This window comes from Thermomyces dupontii (genome assembly GCF_041956625.1).
Source record: "Thermomyces dupontii strain NRRL 2155 unplaced genomic scaffold VTN31scaffold_2, whole genome shotgun sequence".
Taxonomy (NCBI): Eukaryota; Fungi; Ascomycota; class Eurotiomycetes; order Eurotiales; family Trichocomaceae; genus Thermomyces; species Thermomyces dupontii.
In genome coordinates this window covers 1,792,437-1,813,616 of record NW_027192308.1, presented here as the reverse complement: position 1 = coordinate 1,813,616, position 21,180 = coordinate 1,792,437, and the positions used below count along the sequence as shown (strand labels likewise).

At 50.4% G+C, this 21,180-nt stretch overlaps 10 protein-coding genes across 10 annotated transcripts; 7 read left to right on the top strand and 3 right to left on the bottom strand.

The window, feature by feature from the left end:
• Positions 1–383: 383 nt before the first annotated feature.
• Positions 384–1,592, top strand: VTN31DRAFT_3052 (uncharacterized protein; the record flags this gene model as incomplete). Its single annotated transcript, XM_069403289.1, has 3 exons — positions 384–443; positions 503–775; positions 840–1,592. The coding sequence occupies 3 exons, from the start codon at positions 384–386 to the stop codon at positions 1,590–1,592; spliced, it is 1,086 nt and encodes a 361-aa protein (XP_069262485.1).
• Positions 1,593–2,078: 486 nt separating this feature from the next.
• VTN31DRAFT_3051 (uncharacterized protein) lies at positions 2,079–3,626 on the bottom strand (the record flags this gene model as incomplete). The annotated part of the gene is made up of 6 exons (XM_069403288.1): positions 2,079–2,117; positions 2,179–2,290; positions 2,342–2,406; positions 2,463–3,311; positions 3,367–3,462; positions 3,522–3,626. The coding sequence occupies 6 exons, from the start codon at positions 3,624–3,626 to the stop codon at positions 2,079–2,081; spliced, it is 1,266 nt and encodes a 421-aa protein (XP_069262484.1).
• Positions 3,627–3,866: 240 nt separating this feature from the next.
• Positions 3,867–4,324, top strand: VTN31DRAFT_3050 (uncharacterized protein; the record flags this gene model as incomplete). The annotated part of the gene is made up of 3 exons (XM_069403287.1): positions 3,867–4,031; positions 4,135–4,214; positions 4,306–4,324. 3 exons carry the CDS (start codon positions 3,867–3,869, stop codon positions 4,322–4,324), a joined length of 264 nt encoding a protein of 87 aa, XP_069262483.1.
• Positions 4,325–4,336: 12 nt separating this feature from the next.
• On the top strand, positions 4,337–6,620 carry VTN31DRAFT_3049 (uncharacterized protein; the record flags this gene model as incomplete). The annotated part of the gene is made up of 5 exons (XM_069403285.1): positions 4,337–4,643; positions 4,704–4,859; positions 4,915–6,076; positions 6,143–6,292; positions 6,389–6,620. The coding sequence occupies 5 exons, from the start codon at positions 4,337–4,339 to the stop codon at positions 6,618–6,620; spliced, it is 2,007 nt and encodes a 668-aa protein (XP_069262482.1).
• A 316-nt stretch (positions 6,621–6,936) lies between these two features.
• On the bottom strand, positions 6,937–9,653 carry VTN31DRAFT_3048 (uncharacterized protein; the record flags this gene model as incomplete). The annotated part of the gene is made up of 4 exons (XM_069403284.1): positions 6,937–7,018; positions 7,077–7,297; positions 7,354–9,338; positions 9,398–9,653. 4 exons carry the CDS (start codon positions 9,651–9,653, stop codon positions 6,937–6,939), a joined length of 2,544 nt encoding a protein of 847 aa, XP_069262481.1.
• A 459-nt stretch (positions 9,654–10,112) lies between these two features.
• On the top strand, positions 10,113–11,095 carry VTN31DRAFT_3047 (uncharacterized protein; the record flags this gene model as incomplete). The annotated part of the gene is made up of 5 exons (XM_069403283.1): positions 10,113–10,137; positions 10,205–10,217; positions 10,277–10,355; positions 10,414–10,757; positions 10,816–11,095. 5 exons carry the CDS (start codon positions 10,113–10,115, stop codon positions 11,093–11,095), a joined length of 741 nt encoding a protein of 246 aa, XP_069262480.1.
• A 150-nt stretch (positions 11,096–11,245) lies between these two features.
• Positions 11,246–12,724, bottom strand: VTN31DRAFT_3046 (uncharacterized protein; the record flags this gene model as incomplete). The annotated part of the gene is made up of 1 exon (XM_069403282.1): positions 11,246–12,724. The coding sequence occupies one exon, from the start codon at positions 12,722–12,724 to the stop codon at positions 11,246–11,248; it is 1,479 nt and encodes a 492-aa protein (XP_069262479.1).
• Positions 12,725–14,373: 1,649 nt separating this feature from the next.
• On the top strand, positions 14,374–17,751 carry VTN31DRAFT_3045 (uncharacterized protein; the record flags this gene model as incomplete). Its single annotated transcript, XM_069403281.1, has 6 exons — positions 14,374–14,536; positions 14,592–15,187; positions 15,248–15,272; positions 15,332–16,343; positions 16,415–17,501; positions 17,560–17,751. The coding sequence occupies 6 exons, from the start codon at positions 14,374–14,376 to the stop codon at positions 17,749–17,751; spliced, it is 3,075 nt and encodes a 1,024-aa protein (XP_069262478.1).
• A 766-nt stretch (positions 17,752–18,517) lies between these two features.
• Positions 18,518–19,065, top strand: VTN31DRAFT_3044 (uncharacterized protein; the record flags this gene model as incomplete). Its single annotated transcript, XM_069403280.1, has 2 exons — positions 18,518–18,822; positions 18,897–19,065. 2 exons carry the CDS (start codon positions 18,518–18,520, stop codon positions 19,063–19,065), a joined length of 474 nt encoding a protein of 157 aa, XP_069262477.1.
• Positions 19,066–19,601: 536 nt separating this feature from the next.
• On the top strand, positions 19,602–20,909 carry VTN31DRAFT_3043 (uncharacterized protein; the record flags this gene model as incomplete). The annotated part of the gene is made up of 3 exons (XM_069403279.1): positions 19,602–19,790; positions 19,841–19,894; positions 19,947–20,909. The coding sequence occupies 3 exons, from the start codon at positions 19,602–19,604 to the stop codon at positions 20,907–20,909; spliced, it is 1,206 nt and encodes a 401-aa protein (XP_069262476.1).
• Between the last annotated feature and the right edge of the window lie 271 nt (positions 20,910–21,180).

The window sequence follows — 21,180 nt, the reverse complement described above, 5'->3', positions numbered from 1 at the left end:
AAGGACAACCCCGTCTAGCCCTGCTGGGCTAGTGTCCTTGATGGATTGACATCAGCATAAGAAGCCGCCAAGATTAGCGCTAGCCGCGGGGTTATCCATTTTAAGTAACCATTAGTTATGCGCTAGTGACGAGTGAGTGTGCCCGGTGTGGGACTTCATCTGACAAAGCCGCGAATACTGTACCTATTTAAGCCGCACCCACTCGCGATTCTTCCTTTCTGCTTATGTAATACTATGAGGCCTCAGGCCAACAGCAAAAGTTGAATGGTTGATTAGATTTGCATTCATTCCACCGCGAGCAATACTCCGTACTCGGCTTTCAAGAACGGATTGCATGGCTGTCTCGTCAATTCGGCTTTGTTAATCAGACGCAGATTTCCATCATGCCGTCGACACACAAGAAGGACAAACCGTGGGACACTGATGACATTGATAAATGGCAGGTAAGCTACTTTTGCACAGTTAGAAAACTGCCGTTGGCATGCCTCTGACGGAATACTAGATCCCAGAGTTCAAACCAGAAGACAATAAAGGCGGCACATTTGCCGAGGAATCCTCCTTTGCGACGTTGTTTCCAAAGTACAGAGAAGTCTATCTCAAGGAAGCATGGCCGATGATCACGCGAGCTCTCGATAAGCATGGGATAGCTTGCACTCTCGATTTAGTGGAGGGTTGTATGACAGTGAAAACGACCCGGAAGACATACGATCCTGCGGCGATTCTAAAAGCACGAGATTTGATAAAACTGCTCGCGCGAAGTGTCCCGGCACAACAGGTGCGACGATCCGTGATACGTCGAAAAAGACAATTTGCTGATCATTCGATTTTTGTGATAATAGGCACTCAAAATCCTTGAAGATGGCATGGCGTGCGACATTATCAAGATCCGAAACCTGGTTCGGAACAAAGAGCGGTTCGTCAAACGAAGGCAACGCATTCTGGGGCCGCAAGGGTCTACCCTTAAGGCCCTTGAACTGTTGACAGGGACATACATCCTCGTACAAGGGAATACTGTGGCGGTGATGGGGTCCTACAAGGGCTTGAAAGAAGTGCGACGCGTCGTAGAGGACTGCATGCACAACATCCATCCGGTCTACCATGTCAAGGAGCTGATGATCAAGCGTGAACTGGCCAAGGACCCGAATTTGGCCCATGAAAGCTGGGATCGATTCCTACCACAGTTTAAGAAGCGCACCCTGTCGAAACGGCGGGTACCGAGGAAGGTCAACGACAAATCGAAGAAGGTGTACACGCCATTCCCTCCACCTCCAGAACCGAGCAAAGTCGACAAGGAGCTCGAATCTGGCGAATACTTCTTGTCGAAACAAGCCAAGGAGCGCGCTCGATTGGAGGAAAAGAGACAAAAGCAACAGGAGAAGCGAGAAGAGAAGCTCAAGGAACGCGAGAAGGATTTCATTCCCCCAGAGGAGCCCGTTGCCGATGAAAAGAAGGATAAGAAGAGTCAGAAGCGCAAGCGAGACGAGGAAGGTACTGAGCAGTCAGAAAAGAAGAAAAAGAAGGAGAAGAAAAAGGAAAAGGAGAGGAAAAAGAGTAAGAAAAAGGGTGACGCAGACGGGGAGGAATCTTCTTGAATCAAGTGCTGGGAATGAACCTCTTGATTTGTTATCTGGTCCTTGGGTACCGTTTGGCATTGCATGGTTCGGAGTTGTGTGTAATGTCGTTTTGGTCAAGACACATATGATGTACATGTATGGTGTATTGTGTTCGCATAGCCCAAATGTCATCATTCTTGAGACAATGTTTATCAGATGACTTGCAATACGGTTGAGGAAATGATTTATACACCTGGCGGTATGCAGCGCAAAGTGAATATCAGTCTCGTCTGGTTTACACTCTTCACTGAGGGGAGATAAATCAGCTCTATCCTGTTTTGCTTAGAAAGTTGCCTGCGGCCGATATCGAAAATGTTCACTTAGTTAGTGACTGGTCCAGCATCTGTTATTGCCAATTCGACCTCTGGCTTGCCGGGGCTTTTCAATGGTCGTCCTGCATTGTATATATAAAGGATCTCGGGGAAACAGTACAATGCGATCCTAGCTTGCCCACAGTGCATGCACCTAATGTTCCGATACAAACACACCAGCCATGCCCATGCCCTAAATGAAACCGTTAGCATTCCACTTCTAGGAAAGAGCGTTCCATTCAGAGTTCACGTACAGTCCCAACACACATTGATGTCACAGCAATACGCTTATTTTGTCTCCGCAACTCAGACAGAGCGGTGACGACCTGCCGGGCACCGGTACAGCCAAGAGGATGGCCAAATGCACTTGCATCTGTCAGTCCGAAAGCTTCTAGGTTTCATGGACAAGACACTCACATGGCACCTCCACGAGGATTGACTTTCTCAGGCGGCAGCCCCAGCTTCTCAACGCAGTAGACACCCTGAAGAAACCCATGTCAGCTATCAAGCTCAACGTAGATTCGAGTAGAATTGTTACCATCGAGGCAAAAGCTTCGTTGATTTCGAAGATATCAACCTCCTCCTTTGTCAACCCAGTCTTGGCCAGAATCTTCGGAATCGCATAGGTTGGGCCAATGCCCATGATCCTTGGCTCGAGACCGACAACTGTGGCGCCCACGAACTTGCCGAGAATCGGCTGCCCAAGCTCCTGAGCACGAGAGCGTCTCATCAGAACCAACGCCGCAGCACCATCGGTGATCTGAGAGGCATTCCCGCCCGTCGTATGACTGGGTGGCCACTGTGGGAACGCAGAGCGAATCTTAGAAAGGGTCTCCACTGTGGTTCCGTAGCGGATGCCATCATCGTGGTCAACGACGATGCGCTTCTTCTCCTTAGTCTTGGGGTCAATGACCACGGTCTCAACGGGGACGATTTCGTCTTTGAACCACCCTTCCTTTTGTGCCCGTTCTGCCTTCTGGAAACTCGACTCCGCAAACTTATCATGTGCAGCGCGAGAGATATTGAATTGGGCCGCAACATTCTCAGAAGTTTGTCCCATTGGCTGCAAATTCTGTGAGGCGAGGGGATGATTCAGAATCTTTTCAGAGAACTCCGGTGCGCCGTTGTCGGAGTTCGTGCTCATGCTTTCAGCCCCGACCGCGATACCAATATCAATCGATCCGGCATGGATCTGGTTGGCGATTTGCTGAATGGCTAGCAGGCCAGAGGAGCAAAACCGATTGACGACGGAAGCCGCTGTTGTCTCTGGGAACCCGGCAGCCAGTACCGCGGAGCGGATCATATATGTGGCAGAGGGATGCAGAACGTTGCCGAGACAGACATCTTCGACGAGTTTGGGGTCGAGCTTTGATTTTTCCCGGACGGTCTATAATATATGTCAGAAATGATCTGTTGCTCCATCACTCATGGAGTTCCTGTACCGTGAGAAGCGAAATGAGCAGATCGTCCAGCTTGGTATCTTTCAGGCCACCTTTCCACGCCTTCGTGAGAGGCGTTCGCACTGCGAGAGTGATGACCTATGAACAAGCTCGTCAGGAAGCCAAATCACAGTGCGCAATTCTCGATTTCTACTGACCACATCGTCGGGATTTTTCTCTAGCAGCCTCTTCTTTGCAGGCGAGTCGCCACTTGGGGCGATGTGGTTCGCAATAGCTGCCAGGCGCTGTTGAGCGTTCGACATTGTTGAAGTAGTTGGGGATCGAGGGAGGGCTGAATGTTGCCACTGCAGCTAACAGTGTTAAGTACTCGTACAATCCGGTGATCGAAAGACTTCGTTGCCCAATTCAAAATCAGTAATACATCTGCTACCGACTCCAAGGGAGCAGTGCATGTTCTGTCTTTATGGAGAGCTAATCTATCATGACCAACTGCATGGGTTGCCAGGGCAGTATCATACAAGTAATGCTCGGGCCTCGGCTCAATGCACAAAGCGTTTTCCGCTGTGTTTCGGGAATACGATACGGTAACAACATTGTACCAAATCCCGTCCGAGACGGCCCCACTCAATCTTTCCAAGTTTCCCAAACTGTCCAAGTTCGATGTGGAGAGACGGGGCCTCCCGCCAGGGCAAAGATCTTATTGCTGCGTAGAAAACTAGAAACAGAGAAGCTGGATATGCCATCGTGGACGATAATCGACCCAATCGATGGATTTTAGGAAGCTGAATCCAGAGCCGCGGCTCGGCATAGAAGCTGATTCTTCGTTCCGAGCATTTCATTGAGACGGGGCTTTTTCTTTTTTGGCTGGTCGACCGCAGCGAGTATACAGAGTATGTCTCCGTCGTCAACAATTGCCTACAGATTTCAAGTGTCTGCACCGTTCATGCAGGATTCCTGACATTTGATCGTCTCGTTGCTTAGAGATCATCTGCCTTTGTAGTCAATCGCCGCCATGACATTGCTCTCTCAAGTCGCCGCCAGCGTGGCCGGCGCTTCTCCCAAAGCTTTGGGCTCTGCTGCAGCTCTCACTGCTGCAACAATTGCTTATCTAGATGCGAAGTTTGGCATCTCGACTGATATATCGAGCTTGAGAGATGACAAATTATTTGGTCGGATCCTACAGCAACGATACGCTCAACTCGGCGACTCTTGTACGCTCTACAAAATGCTGGAGAGAGTGGTCGATGTAAACGGTTGGGGTGATCGAGATGCGTTATGGTTCGAGAATAAGACGTGGAGCTACAGACAGCTGAAGGCGTGTACGTTGCTGACTGTATTCATCCAAGGGTGCAAACGAGGATGCTAATGCACGCATACAGTGGCGGATCGATTCGCCGCGCACCTCCATGACCGTGGAATTCGCGCGGGAGACTTCGTTGCCGTCTTCACGACGAACTCTCCAGAGATGGTGATCACTGTTTATGCACTTTCAAAGCTCGGAGTTGTCGCAGCTCTGATCAACACAAATCTTCGGGGTGCGTGTGCTGTGTTGCTTCTCTTGGATTGAATTGCTGATGAAGATCCCCTCAGATGAAACATTTAAGCACTGTTTGAATGTATCGACAGCCAAATGGATCATCACGACTCCTGATCTGGTCAAGTTTGCCGCATGTGACCTTCCAAAGACAGTCTTGAACATCTCCTCGTTCGACAAAACTCCCGTTGAAGCATCGGGCGTTGAATACGTTGATGAGAATACCTTGCGGGGCATCCCGGAGTCATCCGTGACAGCAATCTCGCCTGCAGAACGGAAGCCCGTCGACCTTGCCGTCCTGATCTATACCTCTGGCACTACCGGCAACCCGAAAGCATGCGGCGTCCGTAATAGCCTAATCATGACCACATCCAACCCTCATCCGGGCGATGTGCGGAATCCAAAGAAATACTTTCCCCTCCGTATCTACTCCGCCCTGCCCCTTTTCCATGGAACAGCATTCTTTGCTGGCTTGTCTTATTGCGTCGGCAACGGAGCAACGCTCTGCCTTCGTCGCAAATTTTCCGCTTCCCAGTTCTGGAAGGATGTGCACGACTGCAAAGCCACAAGGATCCTCTATATCGGAGAGCTTTGCCGCTACCTCCTGGCCACACCACCTACTCCGTATGATACAGATCACAAATGCATTGTTGCTTATGGAAACGGCCTGCGTGGTGATGTCTGGGAGCGCTTCAGCGAGCGCTTCAATGTCCCGGAAATCCGCGAGATTTATCGCTCCACCGAAGGCGTGGCTCGCTTCGATAATCCTTTTGGCGGATCCTTTGGCGTTGGCTGCGTGGGTTTCAACGGCCCACTGCGTCGGTACTTCGAGGATGACACATTCATCGTCAAATACGATCCAGAAACCGAGGCGCCATACCGTGATCCCAAGACCGGTTTCTGTGTTCTGGCAAAGACGGGCGAGGAAGGTGAAGCAATCGGGCGGGTTCGGAACCGTGCCCTTTTGACAGAGTATCTGAACAACTCCGAAGCCACGGAGAAGAAGCTCCTGCGTGACGTATTTCAGAAGGGAGACCTGTTCCAGAGAACGGGTGACCTCTTGGTCCGCGACAAGGACGGCTGGGTTCGGTTCCGAGATCGCGTTGGCGAGACGTTCCGATGGAAAGGTGAAAACGTGTCCGCTGGAGAGGTCCAGTCTCATATCTGCAAGATTCCAAACGTGCAAGACGCGATTGTATATGGTGTACGGCTGGCCAAGTATGTCAAGCTCCCGGATTTCCAGCTTCCGGACTCCACAATGACTAACGCTTTACTTTCTTATAGCTACGACGGCCAAGCTGGTGCCGCAGGAATCGTGCTTGAAACGCGGACGCCACAGACCGAAAAAGAATTCATGGCTAATCTGTACTCCGAGCTGAAAAAGAAAGGTATCCCTTCGTATGCTCTTCCTCGGCTCGTCCGGATCATCGATAAGTACGTCCCCCTGCTCCTACTGCTCTCCCAACCAAAACAACGGGGGGAGGGTAACCGGGACTCCGTATTCCGCTAACCGCGACTTTGCTCATACAGAATTGCAACCGGCGTGACCTTCAAGCAAGCCAAGGGCACACTGATCAAGCGCAGCTGGGATCCTGAGGCCAGGCCTGACAGTAATGAGGAAGGGAAGACCGATTCGCTGTATTGGCTCAACTTGAACCTATCGAAGACGAGCTCGACCAACCGCAAACAGAATCAGCCGCGGTATGAGCCGTTGAACAAAGAGAGCTGGTTGCAGATCGAAACGGGGCGGGCCAAGCTCTGAACTTGATGCCTTGATCATGTCTTGCTAGCACAGTGTAGATACTATTCAAATGTGTAGGTATGCTAGAAATCTTTGACTGAGTTCAGTCCGTGGAGCTATGTAGCTAGCTAGGTAGGTAGGTATTTAGAACCAAATCTATGGATCGTCTTCGTCATCATGATCATGTCAATAACCGAGCCAAGTACCACCACAATACCAGCCGATCTCACAGCGCCAAAACCTAGCACCCTGAAGAGAGCACAGGAAGAAACATAATCGCCAAACTCCTGTAGCATGCATCATTACAGCAAAAGGTGGAACTAGGGGCCTTGTTTGATCAATCTTCTTTACTGATCGAGCTCAAGGAATGTGCCAATTTCAACAACACAACACTTTCTGTCGCCGCAAAATAATTCAAACTACAATCTCGTGTCAGTATAGAACTCGGTCAAAGTCGGGAAAGAGAGAGCTGCGTACCTATCCATGAGGATCCGCAAATGTCGGTTGAAGTGATCCTCGTATCGTTTCAGGGTGTCCTCTAACTTAGCTAATCGCATTGGGTCATATGGCCTCGCGTCTGGTGGCCCCAGCTCCGAGCCCGCCGACAAGTCAGGGTCGGCGGATGCGACACTTCGAGCAAGGGCGGCCCCTGTCCAGGAAGCGAACATTGTACAGCAAGTCATCAACTTCGCATGGATCTGCACGATCTTCTCAGTTTTTGTCCGGTTGCTAGGATCGGCTAGAGAAGAAATACCTTGAGAAGTTTGCCCTGAGTTAGCATGCACTCTTTGAGGCAGGTGTCCAGAAAATCGACGTGATCTTGCATCAACTCATCGACCGTTCGCGTAACTTGCTTCGGATCGTGCGGGAGGTTACTGCTAGCAGCCTCTGTCCCGCTTACCCGTTCCATTAGGTTCTGCCAGTTGGGCTCGATGACTTCGGCAGTGCTGAAGTATATCAGCTGTTGGACGAACACCAGCATTTTCGCACGCAGTGTCCAGGCCCGTCGCTTCCACATCTCCAAGCGACGATCTGAAGACTTATGCCTCCAGCCAATCATTTTTTGCTGGTCCTGCCAGGAATTCACAAGCATCATCTCCAGGTGACGCAGTGAGAGTAGATGTCGGAAGATGAGTTGGTAGCGGAGGACGGTCTTCCGACTAATCACCAAGGACAATGGAAAAGGAACCATGTAGTCCAGCTCGAGTGCATCATAACCTGTTATATCTTTTTCTTCTTCCGTCGAAGTTGTCGCGGTTGTCTGTTGCTTCTCGATTGCGGCCTCCGGGTTATCTTGGTCAATGCCAGACACGCTGACAACTTGCATGAGCCATTTCGTCAGTCCAATCTTGTTCATGTTTACTTTGACGTCCTCCTTGAAGGCGTCCTGTGCTGTGATACTGCCCGGTTGCCGCAGAACCAAGTCGAGAAGCGACTGTAGTTTGCTCTCATTGACGTGCTTTGCCGGTTTCCTCAGTTCCGAGGCACTTAGCTCGAGGAAGTATGAGAAGAAATCGGACTGATCCAAGAAGAAGTAATGCTTCAATGACCGGAACCGTGTCGTAAGGGAGTTCTTGGTCAGTAATAGGTTCAACAATGACGCGTTTGCATACGCATACGCGTCATTGACATTGTCGAGAAATCGAGGATCATCGAACGTCTTGGGAACGTCCTTGACAGCCTTGTTGACATCCACCCCACCACATTCGCGCACAACGTTGAGGTACTTTCCTGCCAGCAAGACCTTATCTCGTACACTCTCCAGCTGCGGAGGAACCTCATTTTCTCGGATCGTGTATCGCTTCTCCCAATACTCATCGGTGTAGTCTTCCTCAAGCTTTTCCCTCTTAATCCACTTTTGCTCCTTGATTAGGAACTCCCCGTGCGGATCCTTGATGCCACCATGATGTAGCCACTCATTGAGCATTACCATATAGGGCCTGCTTGCTTCTCGAAGCAGCGTCTGGAGTAGTGTTTTGGTGGCAGGGTCACCGGAAAAAGTCGCTAATCGTTCTGTCAACAATCGGAGAACGTTGCCACCCTTGCATATCTTCTTGCTAGACATGCCACCAGGAACAAGGTCACCACCCTCTTTCAACTGCTCGAGAATGTTATCGACATCGTCAAAGTCAACTAGTGACTCATCCAAATCGGGATCAAGTAGGCCATTCCTCTTGAGAAGCTCTTGTGCCAGAGAATAGAGCTGCGCTAGACTCTGGCTAGTCGGCATTGTGTGTAGATGAAGGACGTGCAATGTGAAGTTTGGATTGTTGAGGAGCTGATTTTCCAATTGAGCAATCAGTATGAGGTAATCTTTCAAGAGCTTCCTAATGGCTGCGCAAAGGGCGTGGTTGACAGCGCCATACTCTGGCCGACCCAGCACATCCACAAACGCTTCCAACGCGCTGTAGTGCGTTGCCATTTTCAGCATTGACAATGTGAGGTCTTTGAGACTCGGGTCCAGACCTGGGGCAATTTGGAAAGATGGCCCAACTAATCGGTCCTTCTCCTCTGATGGATCATACGAGCTGTGGTAATGGATATACTGTCCCTCATAACCCATGAACACAAAGAGGATATCCTGCAGGATTGCCTGCTCCTGCGCCTCTATCGAAAGCGACCGCAATGAGGGTGGCTGAAGCGAGTTCGGCGCGGCCGACGTGAGCGGGGGAATGGATACGCGGGACGCGAGAGGAGCAGAAGAATGCTCTGTCAAGGACGCTTGTGGATTCCATGGTGCTAATTTCCGAACCAGTCAGCCTTCCTTCGTAGTCCAAGATTGACCACTGAGCCCATGCCTTCAGTCACATCTTTGTCTTGCTCTCTCTTTTTCAAATAGTGGCCTTCTGCATCTCCGGCAGCTTTCTTGGACCTGGACTTCTCAACCTCGCCTCGATTCCCCGCATTGGAAGGTTCTCTAGTGAGATTCCGCGTCTTGACCTGAGCTTTCTCGCGCGTCGTGACAGTTGTCCGTTGCGTGCGGCGTTCTGTAGTTGTGCTGTTCACCCGGTGTAAACTTCTCGCAGCAGACGCGCTTCCACGGAGCTGATCCATGTTCCCAACCATTCAATTCAAAGAAATCGAGTTGTGCGGCGAGGGAGGGGAATGATAGGCGATCGCGTGAAGACGAGGCGCGCGTCGCGTCGCACTTCCATTCAGGCTGTAGTTGGCTGGTTGGCGTGAATGTACTCCGGGAACATGATCGCGTTTCGACGGACAGGAATGTTTATCCATCCGACACTCAAACTGAACCCTGATGTTCTTGATGCCTGAATTTCCAGGCGAAAGCTGGTGTCATGTGCCTTGCCTGAGGCATTACTTTAAACAACTTACTTAATGCCTTCTTCGGCTTAGCGCATTTTGCATTAGGCAAGCCTGGTTTGCGTATGGTTGACCAACTGGCCGGCAGCTCGACGGAGCTCCATCAGACAGCGTCTCTCTGCCCCGTCCGCTTGTTGCTGCGATCTTTCACTGGAGTTACTGTGCTTAAGCTGTCCGCAATTATCAACGACAATGTTCATTGCACGATCAGAATACGGTGAGCTTTGGCGCTCTGTTCACATCTCAATGCCATCCGCGACAGTCAAGCTAACTGCACCGCGTAGACCGTGGAATCAAGTATGCTATCCTGGTGTCCGACCTCTCAATGGTGGCGACAAAGGTTAATAGGCAATCAGCACCTTCTCCCCGGAAGGTCGTCTGTTCCAGGTCGAGTACTCTCTTGAAGCTATCAAGCTTGGATCCACAGCCATCGGCGTACGCGGTCCTCCAGCAGTACCTGACGACCACGCTTCGTGCCACTAATGCAGGATAGGTTGCGACATCGGAAGGTGTTATTCTCGGTGTGGAGAAACGTGTCACCTCGCCGCTCCTCGAAGCCTCCTCGGTTGAGAAGATTGTCGAAATTGACAAACACATTGGTTGCGCCATGTCGGGTTTGCAGGCGGATGCGCGATCCATGATCGAACATGCCCGGGTAGAGTGCCAACAGCATGCCTTTCACTACGCCGAGTCGCTCCGTGTCGAGAGCTGTACACAGGCCATTTGCGACCTCGCTCTTCGATTTGGTGAGGGTGCGGATGGTGAAGAGAGCGTGATGAGCCGACCATTCGGTGTTGCATTGTTGATCGCGGGGTATGATGAAGATGGGCCGCAACTGTATGTCTACCCTCTCAAAATCATTAACGGACAGTTTGTGCTCAGCGCCATTCTGCAGATATCATGCTGAACCGTCGGGTACTTTCTACCGTTATGATGCCAAAGCCATTGGCTCTGGCAGCGAAGGCGCCCAGGCCGAGCTGCAGAACGAGTACCATCGCTCATTGACCCTTGCGGAAGCTGAAACTCTCGTCTTGAAGACCCTCAAACAAGTCATGGAAGAAAAGTTGGATGCCAAAAATGTTCAACTCGCGAGCGTGACCAAGGACAGAGGCTTCCGAATCTATGATGAAGAGGAAATGGCCAGAGCTGTGGCCACGCTGAATGCAAATCAATAGACAAGAGGCAGGATATTGCTAAAGTAAAATGATTCTAATCACCACATTACGAAATGCTATTCCAAGATGATTGCACGATCGATTCATCATCGAATCCTTGATCGTACTGTACTGAGTTTTGTGTATTATACTGCGCACGAGGCGCATATTTTATCGAGTCTTATATACACAAGGCTTTAAGACTTTGGCCTCTTCCTCCGGTGTCAACTCTTCCCCGTCTTCGGCGTCAATGAACCGTTTGGTGCTTTGTGCAGCCGCTGGCCTTCCGGGCGTCACGCCAGCGTATTTTCCTCTCGTTGGAGCACCACTCTGCTTGACAAACTCCATGCGAACAAACATCTTGTTGGATTTGTCCACCGAGTCGGGTTTGAGTCGGAATCCACGGGCGTTCATCACGTCAACGAACGCTGAGATGTCTGTCTCATCCTGCCCTTGAGGGTTGGCCAGAGCATCTTCAGCGTAGATCTCCTCGTCGCCACTATCATCTTCCATATCGGTATCATCGGCTTTGCCTTTCTTCTTCTTCAGCATTTTCTTCTTCTGTCGGTTGCTTTCGGGTTTCTTTGGCCCTTTCTTCCGATGCACTTTGCCAAATCGACTCTTGACCTCACTAACCCAGCATTCGCCTTTTCCATCACTGCGTAGAACGCGCCACGCTTCTTCAACGAAAGATATCCAATTCGTGCCCATAAGACTCAAACAGAAGATGGCGATGTCGACGCTGCCATCTGGTAGAGGTAGGTTGGAAATATCCGCCTTCGTTATGAGAGGGTCTGGATCGTGTAGGTCGTAGTTGAGGAACTTTAGCTTCAGCTTATCCGCCGACGGAATGAGCGCTCGGGCAAGCTGGGCATCCCCGCAGCCAAGATCAGCGATTGTGCAGAAACCATTCGGTCGCCGTGGAAGAGCCGCTCGTTGTTGAGATTTTCCTTTCTGACCTTTCTGGGAAGATACAGGGATATTTGCACGGCTTCTGATCATTTGAATGTAGCCATCTACCGGGTTTGATGGCCATGACTCCTTCACCTGTTTCGAGAAGCCCGCATGATACTCTGCGAAAAACTCTGGGTTATTCGAGAACATCTCTAACGCCTTCGACGACGGACTCGTGTACAAGGTCTCATTCAGATAGCGAAATCGAGCCGAAACCAATTTGTCGCGCATCTTCTGCTGCAGCGGCGTTAGTTTCGCTGCTTGAGGGGGCGGCGGCGGAGGAATGGCGTTTGCTGGCGCTCTCGCAGTGTCAATTTCTTCAATGGACGTTTGGGCATCGTGAGCCTTCTTCTGTTTCTTGTTCGATTTGCCCTTGGTCTCTTCATTGGTTTCTCCCTTCCGCTTCACTGAGGAATCGCGGTTCTTTTGATTATCCTTCTTGCTTCCTTTCGAAACCTCCTTTACGGAGTCTCCGTTCATGTAAGGCATCGAATCACCCTGAATATGACGCCTAAACATTTCGTCCACATTTGATCCTGTGACTTTGTCGCCATTTTTATTCTGACCGCGCTTTCTCTTCTTAGACTGGGACCGAGGCTTTTCGCTGGATGATGTGGAGATTGATTGTGCTGCCGGAGTCTCTGTCTGCGGTTTCAAATCCGCGGCCGAGACTGACCAACCTGGCACTGCGAACATGGCGCCGATAGCTGCTCAGCGTTGCCAATCGATATGGATTTGAGATGGCAGTTTGTACTCATAGTTCGTTGTTGATTTTTTTCCTGTTCTTGTCACAGAATGGGCAGGCGGTCAACAAGCTGTCACCCGAACTTGTAGGACGCCAACGGCAAAACATTCATCCGAGCACGGACGAGCGAATTCCGTATTACTCCATACTCCGTAAGTTACTCGTACTTACGCGTCCCGTATTCGAAGTCTCGTCAACGCCAAGCCGCCAAGCTGGTTGATGGTACTCTGTACGGTAAGCTATCTATCATATGAGTTCTCATACATAACCTATTAAACTACTCGTAGTTATTTCCACTTGCAACGAGCATAAACTAGATTCGGAGGAACGGAGGACGAGTACGCGACTACGCGTACTCCGTACACTCTTCCGCTGGTTTTGGCAGTTGTACTTAGCAATGTTATGCTACCGAGTGTTGGGTTTTGCTGTATAAACTGCTCGTAGGTTATGTCCACATCCGAACTCCACGGTATGTACGGAGTGCTCTAGCCCACGAGTACGAGTACTCCGTAGTGGCCTTTCGAGTATGCGCGAGGAATACGGAGTACGGAGTATGTTTGCGGAATTAAACGTAACTAAACTATCCCTTTGTCAGGGTCTCACCCTCGAGTATTACTCCGGACTGCGTTGCACACTTTCCGAAGGATGATTTTTATTTCCTACGAAATACTCCGTACGGAGTAACTATGAGAGCTGGAATCGAAATTTTAAACCACGGTACGGGGTTTATCATTAGTTAGTTACTCGTAGTTAATCCAAGTCTGCCAGTAAAAAGTACTCCGTATTAACCTATTCCGTCGTGTTCTTGGACCGAGATACATAAACGGACACCCAAAAACAAGGAATGCCAAGGTTGTCGAGCATCTAGTCTATCCGGTTTAGGTTAACCTAGGGTAGACACATGGAGATTTGCGGGTCTTTTTGATACATATCTGCGCCGGAGATTGACTGTCGATGATGAGAGTTCAAGTGGAACTTATTGGAAGAACCCTCCGTATTTGGGCTTGGCCAATTTTGCTTGCTTTGAGGCCATTAACCGTAATATTACGGAGTTTCTTCGACGTACAAGTTCCCGTAGCCCTAAACTGTCGTGTTGTCTCATCGTCGTTCCCACATGAGAATTGGATTACGGAGTATTACATGGATTTGAACGAGTATTAGCACGTAGCTCATCCAGATTTCATCGATGAGTCGTTCACTTCACGAGCTATGATCCAGTGGCATTGTGCTTCGTGCATGTCCTCGTACTGTAACTTTATTTGTATTTACTCTGTACGAATGCCAGTGATAAGCTCATCGGATCGATCGACACTTCGAACCGCAGATCAATTGCCCCAGAGCCTCCAGTCGCAGCTCATGCTTGCCGTGAATCATAATAACCTAAACTAACCTAAGCTAACTTGAGCCTAAATCGATCCTCGAGAGTTTGGCTAACCTTCCCAGCTGGATACAAGTTTGTAGCACGGAAAATCAGTTGAAAGTCATCCATGTACTACCCTACATATCTCGGCGACTTCTTGGTCGGCCACTTCCAAATCGTCGTCTCCCATAAAAGCCACCCAACAATGCACTTTGTCACGGTGTCTAATCATCAACCGTGATGGACAAGACTAGCGCTGAGCAGGGAGAGGCCGGCGGAGCTGCTGAACCAGACCCAAAGTCCTCAACTAACGCCCCCAGGACGGAGGGTGCACCGGTCAAGCCGACTTCATCGGCTCCTCCACCCAAACAACCTAAGAAAAGGACAAAAACGGGATGCTTGAGTAGGTCTGCGGACTCTCTCGGCTCTAGATTTTGACACTCATGACCTTGTCACAGCATGCAGGAAACGTCGGATCAAATGCGGAGAGGAAAAGCCACGGTGCAAGAACTGCACCAAAGCAAATCGCGAATGCGTGTGGTATCCGCATCAAATCACTTACAGGCATTCTCTCGGCATCCTTGCCAACTCGAATTCAGCGTTGGCAGCTGGATTGTCTCCAATGGCATGGCCACATCAATCAAGCCAGCTTACTGATGGGCAGCGGTCACACTCGTATCAACGTCTTTTGGCTCCGCGCATGCCACTTAATACTGAGCCGACGGGCTTCTCGAATAGCACTTCCGGTCCCTCCTTCCTACAGCATCCTCATCAGACGTCAACAGCGAGCGATTCGCATGTCCAAACTCGACCGTTTCATTTCTCCCAAGTCAATGCAGGTTCCCTCCATACATCGGGGTCTCTCTCGAGTGAAAACACCGCCTTTGGCGCATTGGATTCATCGAATGCGGGCCTTCCACGCCCTTACGAAGTATCCCGTGACGCACTAGCTCGTCCTGACGCAACACAAACAATACCTGGAGACGTCGGGCAACATCCGCAACAATTGCCAGCCAACGAGCTTCTTAACAATGAATCTATTTTCTCCACACAGGTAAGTGAAGGCGTAGAGTTGCTCGGGTGTCCTTCGAGTAATAATCCAACTCCAAAGCAGACAGAGAACCGGAGTCGGCATCATGGTGAGTTTTCGAGGTTTCGAAACGGTAGGAGGGACGTTATTGCTAATGGCTATAATAAGTGGGCCATGTTCCGTCCAGGATGTCCGCTCGAACACAAGCCCATGAGGACGACAGCTTCGACGCCGAATCCGACGTTGACCTAGAGGAGCAAACGTCGAACACTGACAGCAATCAATTACCGTTAATCATGGCATCAGCCAGTCAAGGTGGTGGCCTCGTCAGATCGTATACCGCGTTCCTGAATAAGCCTAATATTCTCGCATCATATCGACCATCCCTGGGTTCATCGCCTCTAAACAACCCTGTTACTGCCCGGATATGGGTGCATTTTATCCATGCCACTGGGCCATCACTGTCAATTTGGGAACGCCATCATATTAATTCGTCGATTTTCTTTACCGGGCACGTTCCCACTTCCCAACAAGGACTATGGAATTATACCATGCCGCTAAGGTCTCTAGAACACCCGGCACTTCTGCAGGCCATTCTCGCTGTGAGCAGTTTGCACGTTTCGAAACTACAGGAGGCCCCTCTCACTGTGCCGTTGAGACACTACCACTACTCCTTACGCAGATTGTGGAAGGCCCTCAGTCTTCCCTTGCGCAGAAACGACGTTTCCACTTTGGCTACCACGCTTGTCCTCGCCTTTTTCGAAGTTATGGCAGCAGAGCATGTGAAATGGAACAGCCACGTTGCAGGCGCTGTTCAACTCATCAGAGAGATAGATTTCACTCAGCTAACGAGAGACCTCCGTGCTCATCGGCGTGATGCGAAGGCTCGAAAGCAAGGCTGGTGGGGAATGGATGACAGTTTAACACCGCATGCATACAATGAAGATGACCCATTCTCGGAGAAAGAGGCTGAGGTCAGTGACGCTGTCTTGTCTGTTCTCGCTGGAAATGCCGTGAACTACGACCAAGCTGGACATGTTGAAAGCGACGATTATCAGAGTGCCAGGAAACCACACTTCACTGCAAAAGACATCGAAGAATTCCGCATACAATGTGACCTTTACTGGTGGTATTGCAAACAGGACCTTTTCCAAAGTTTAATTAGTGGAAATGAGTTGTTGTATGTCCAAACCCAATCCTTCCCAACCTCTCGTCTCCTCTTTTACATGCTGACATTATACCATCTCATAGTCTTCCCTATAATCAATGGACCCAATGTCCCCCTCGTGCCGGACTCGGCAAGGCCGATGCACTCTATGGTTCATTTGACCACCTGGTACTTCTGATGGGCCGTCTGGTTGATTTTGGTTTCAGGGACCGCAAAAGGAAAATCAAAGCTCTTCAAGAGTTTGGGGTTGAATCGCGGCCACATCGAGGATTTCTGCGGTTCATGAGTCGCTTCGCAGGGAAGCCGCCTGGCGCAGGATATCCGGAGCCTTTTGCTGAGACCGACAGGATTGGCCAACAGTTTTACCCGGGAGCTGATGGTTCACCTCGCTTCAACCAGGCACCGTCGGGATTCCCACAAGCGCCGCAGTCAGGGCATCAAACCGGTTCGGGGAACCATGGACATCCAGCGTATGGCATGGTCTCGAACACAGGTAACGGTCAGATACCGGCTATGCCCACAGCAACGAGCGAGTCGGCACCTTATCCAGAGTCGCCAAAAGAAGACTCTGATCATTCTCTAGCGGGGGCAGAATCCGAATGGGAAGCGATCTCTTCAGCGTTCGATTTCTTCGCACGACAACTGGGGCCAGAATTTGCGCCATTGCCAGCCGATAGTGTGGCGCCCATGGCCAGTCCATTTGGCCCAGCCGTGCAATATCGGTCACAGCAAATAGCGGTTTTGTGGGCCTTCTACTATACAGGCCGGATCGTCCTCAATCGTTTCCATCCTTGCATGCCCCCAGCTGCTATGGTGGCTGCCTTTACAGCTGCAGCAACGACAGAAGAGTACTCGATGCTGATTGGAAAGATCATGGCGGGCATTTACTACGCGCAGCAATACAGCCTGGAGACCGGGAGCGTCAACCCGACCTTGGCGGCAATTTTGATTGACATGTGTGTCCCCATGTTCTTCGCTGGCGTTCAGTTTATGGACAAGGCGCAGCGGGAATGGACAATCACAACCCTTCGCAACATTTCCCGCCTCACTGGCTGGCAATCCGCAGCCGCCATCGCGACTGGATGCGAAACGGCATGGCGCTCTGCAGCCAAAGCAGGTAAAGGGCCCCCATACAGCCCGCCTGAGACGTTCTCGAGCTTTGAAAGCAGTGTAAGTGACGGATTTCTGACATCGAACGCTATCTGCATCACTAATGTCTTTTCACCAGCACGAAGGACGAATCCATCGCGGTCCCTTGGCCGACAAACAAGTTGACATAGCAGACTCAGACGCTATTGCCGATCGACGATTTGTCAAGGTGGCCAAGCCTGCGCGGACACGCTGGGCCATGGGCTTACTAGAAATGGAAGATGATCTGGTAAACTTGGGTTTGGATGATCCTTCGGGAACTCAGACGTGATGAGGAGGAACTGGTTGCGAGTAAAGATGTCAAGATACTTTCGACTTGAAGACATCGCGATTGAGTACTACACTAGCAAGTAGTGCTGACTTTCTCTGAGCTGGATGATAACCCCCCATGAGATTTGAACATGTCGTTTTCTAGTTCAGCAGGAAACTTTCGGGTTTGTTCGAGCTGATCAATGGGACCCAGGAAGATAGATCTACAGTGCCGGTTTCGGTAATCCGTCAGAGTTCAAGCAAGAGACTCAACAGGCTGCACAGACGTTCAAACATCATAGGGATCATGACAAAGAACGAAGTACACGCAACCGGACCAATTGCACGGTCCTTACTTAGTACACAACATATCTGACATCTCTATGAAATATTACCAAACGAAAACGTCCTAATATAGTATCGATATCAACTCGAGGAAACCTTCATTGATGACGAATGAAAGAAATATACTGTAACTACCATACCTTAGCCAATGAGTAACCTTTCTTGGTTCCTGAAAAATGAGGACTGGTGACGGTTATCCACTGGACAAGATGACGCAGAATGAAGTCAAAGAAGCATAGATGAAAGCCAGGTCAACGAATCCGATACTGGGTAGGCCTGTAGTACTACCCCACGTCTAAAGATATCTGACCCAATAATGCATTAAACGCGCATTTCACGTCCCAACACAGCCTCGCACTATGGAAATGAAATCTTTCCCTCGACTCGTTTTCCTAGTACATGAGTATCCGGAATTTCCAGTACTTCTCTGACGCCACCAAACCATGGCCGCTGGAAATGAAGCGATCGGCACTTCATTCGAAGAAGGTCCGCAAGCGCAAAAGGACACTGGGCTACTTCAATATCACGACTTTCCAACCGATCTGAGCCTGAGATTCTCGGACGAACAGCTTCGAGAAATCTTGTGCCTACCGCCTGACAAGCGCGATAAGAATGGTAAAGTCATCGATCTCGATCTGATCTACAAATATCTACCCCGACGCCCCGATATCACCGACGAGGAGGCCTCGATCATCTTCGATGACGAAGTTATCGATGCCGTCCTGTCACGAGTGCGAGGAATCAACCCGTACGTTTCAGCTTTCATGTTCCTAGTGACAAGCAATGGATAAATGCTATTTGATACTGAGTGGTTTTTTCTAGGATCTGGGGACACACTTTCGATGACGACAATCGATTGATTCTTCTCCACGACGGTGACCAGGAGCCTGAACTTCCCGAAGTCCTTCGAGATCTTCCAACAATCGGTCTCCTGCATGGGCCTGACCCGGAGAAGGAGTCACGTCGAGGATCTATCGGTTCACAACCTTGAAGCCGCCGGTCCCATTTGGTGTCGCATTGTTCCGGTGAACGAATCCAGCAGAATTTGGGTGCTAAAGCGAACGAACGAGTGCTATCTACCTTAGGTACCTAGGTACCTACCAATGTACCAAGTTCATGTATTCCAGTTCTGTGTATAGAGTCATACCAGATCGAAGGATCAAAGACCCCCAATTTGCACGCTCAGCTGTGATTTTGCGTATATTTCCCAACTTGAACGAAAAACTAGGACACAATGCAATGTGGTCCGTTGGCACCTCGTTGATTGCGTCACTTGGAGCAGTATCAATACCTTCCCCGCAAGTGGTTACCTATTCGTACTGCTCGTGTACGGAGTACTTAGGTAGGTTCCAGTAGGCATAGGTACGGATTACAGGTATTACCGTGTAATACCTAGTACCGACCTACCCGTTACAAATGTACTCCGTACCTTTGGCAAATTACGGAGTCGGTTCCTCGGTGGTGATCGCGGGAAATCCATTGCCGTTCTGACTAGATAGATCTTCAACACCTCCATGCCATGGTGCCATGCCGATCTGCATCGAATGCTCTTTCCCAGTCTCTCATCTCTATACGACGTACAGCCGAGCCGATGATCGCACACTGGGCAAGGGTGTGCGCCTGACACAATGCCCACGCTGCAAGCGATTCGCCGACAAATACGTGGAGCACGACTATGTCGTGATATTCATTGATTTAGTGTTGATCAAGCCCCAGGCAAGTGTCTATAAAACAAGCAATTCACCAGGACATGCTAATACCATTAGGTCTATCGTCACTTGCTGTTCAACCGGCTCGGACGGGACGACAATCGGGTGGATGTAAGTGACAAGACATCCTTATATCAATCAGTTCTCCAGGCTCACAGATCAGCGCTCCATCGTTCGACTCGGTATCTTGCTTCTCTTATTCGACGTATACCTGACTTGGGCACATATCGAGAAGTCGTCTTCCTTGGCCTCGACCCCCCTTTCGAACGCACCGGTGATCATCCAGTACCTCTTCTTCTTGACTCTGAATGGATTGGCGACGTTCATACACCATGTAACTGTTCGACTCGGCGCGTCGATCCTGGTCAAACGAGCGTCATCCGCCACTAGCGGATCCTTCTCTGATAGCGATGCCTCCACACCATCTGCGCCCACGTTCCCGGGTAACCAAACGTCAAGCCCTACTAAACTGAGCCGGTCGCCGTCCGGCCATGACATGCAGCAAAAGCTGCCTCATCCCACGCCCAACTCTAACCAGTCGTCAACTTCTGTTCCGCAGAGCACTTCGTCTGCGGGCAACCAAGTGCCGTTGCGTCGTGTATATACTGCACCGGCCTTGATCCAGCCACTCCCTCCGCCATCACCTCCCAGTCCAAGCGCCATCAGCACAGCTCTAGTCGTCAGCAGCTGCCCGAAGTTGTTCCCTATTCTCTTGGTAATCTGGGGATCGAAGGACAATGAAGCACCGGAGAACGGGTGCTCAATTGCGGACAGCCTTGCGGCGACACAATTGCACATGACAGCTACTACATCCTCTTCCACCAGCCCGCTGACACTGCCACCGTCGGCTACTGCGAGCGCTGTACCGACTAACACTACAACAACAACAACCGGTATCTTGCAGCGCCTGTTGTCATTTACCAAATTGCCATATGATATTTCCTGTCTCTTCTCCTTTTTGTCCCTCCGTGCTGCTAACGCGCACCTGGTGCTCCTGAATAATATCGAGGCGCTGTACATCCTTCTTGACTGCGGTTATCTCCGGGCGGTTGCGCTGGCGGTAGCAGGACAGCTGGTACGGTGGACGGTGGAAAAGACAATCCTGATGATGTTTGGGATTCGATGACACACTGCGTCGCACCCCCTTTCGATTCGCAGTCATGAGTCAACTGCCATAGCCAATCACTAACCCATCAAGGATTAGCGCCATGTGTGATTTCTTCCGAAGTCACTCTGCAGCTCTCTCTCTCAGTTGAGAACTTCGTAGGCTCGTCCTCCAAAGCGAGCACTTCGTAGACCAACCACTCATCTACAAAAACTCACAAGGTTTACGCTCTCTGCCTAAATCCACTTGACTTGCCTTTTGTGACCTGAAGTGTTCACATATCAGCTCTCTC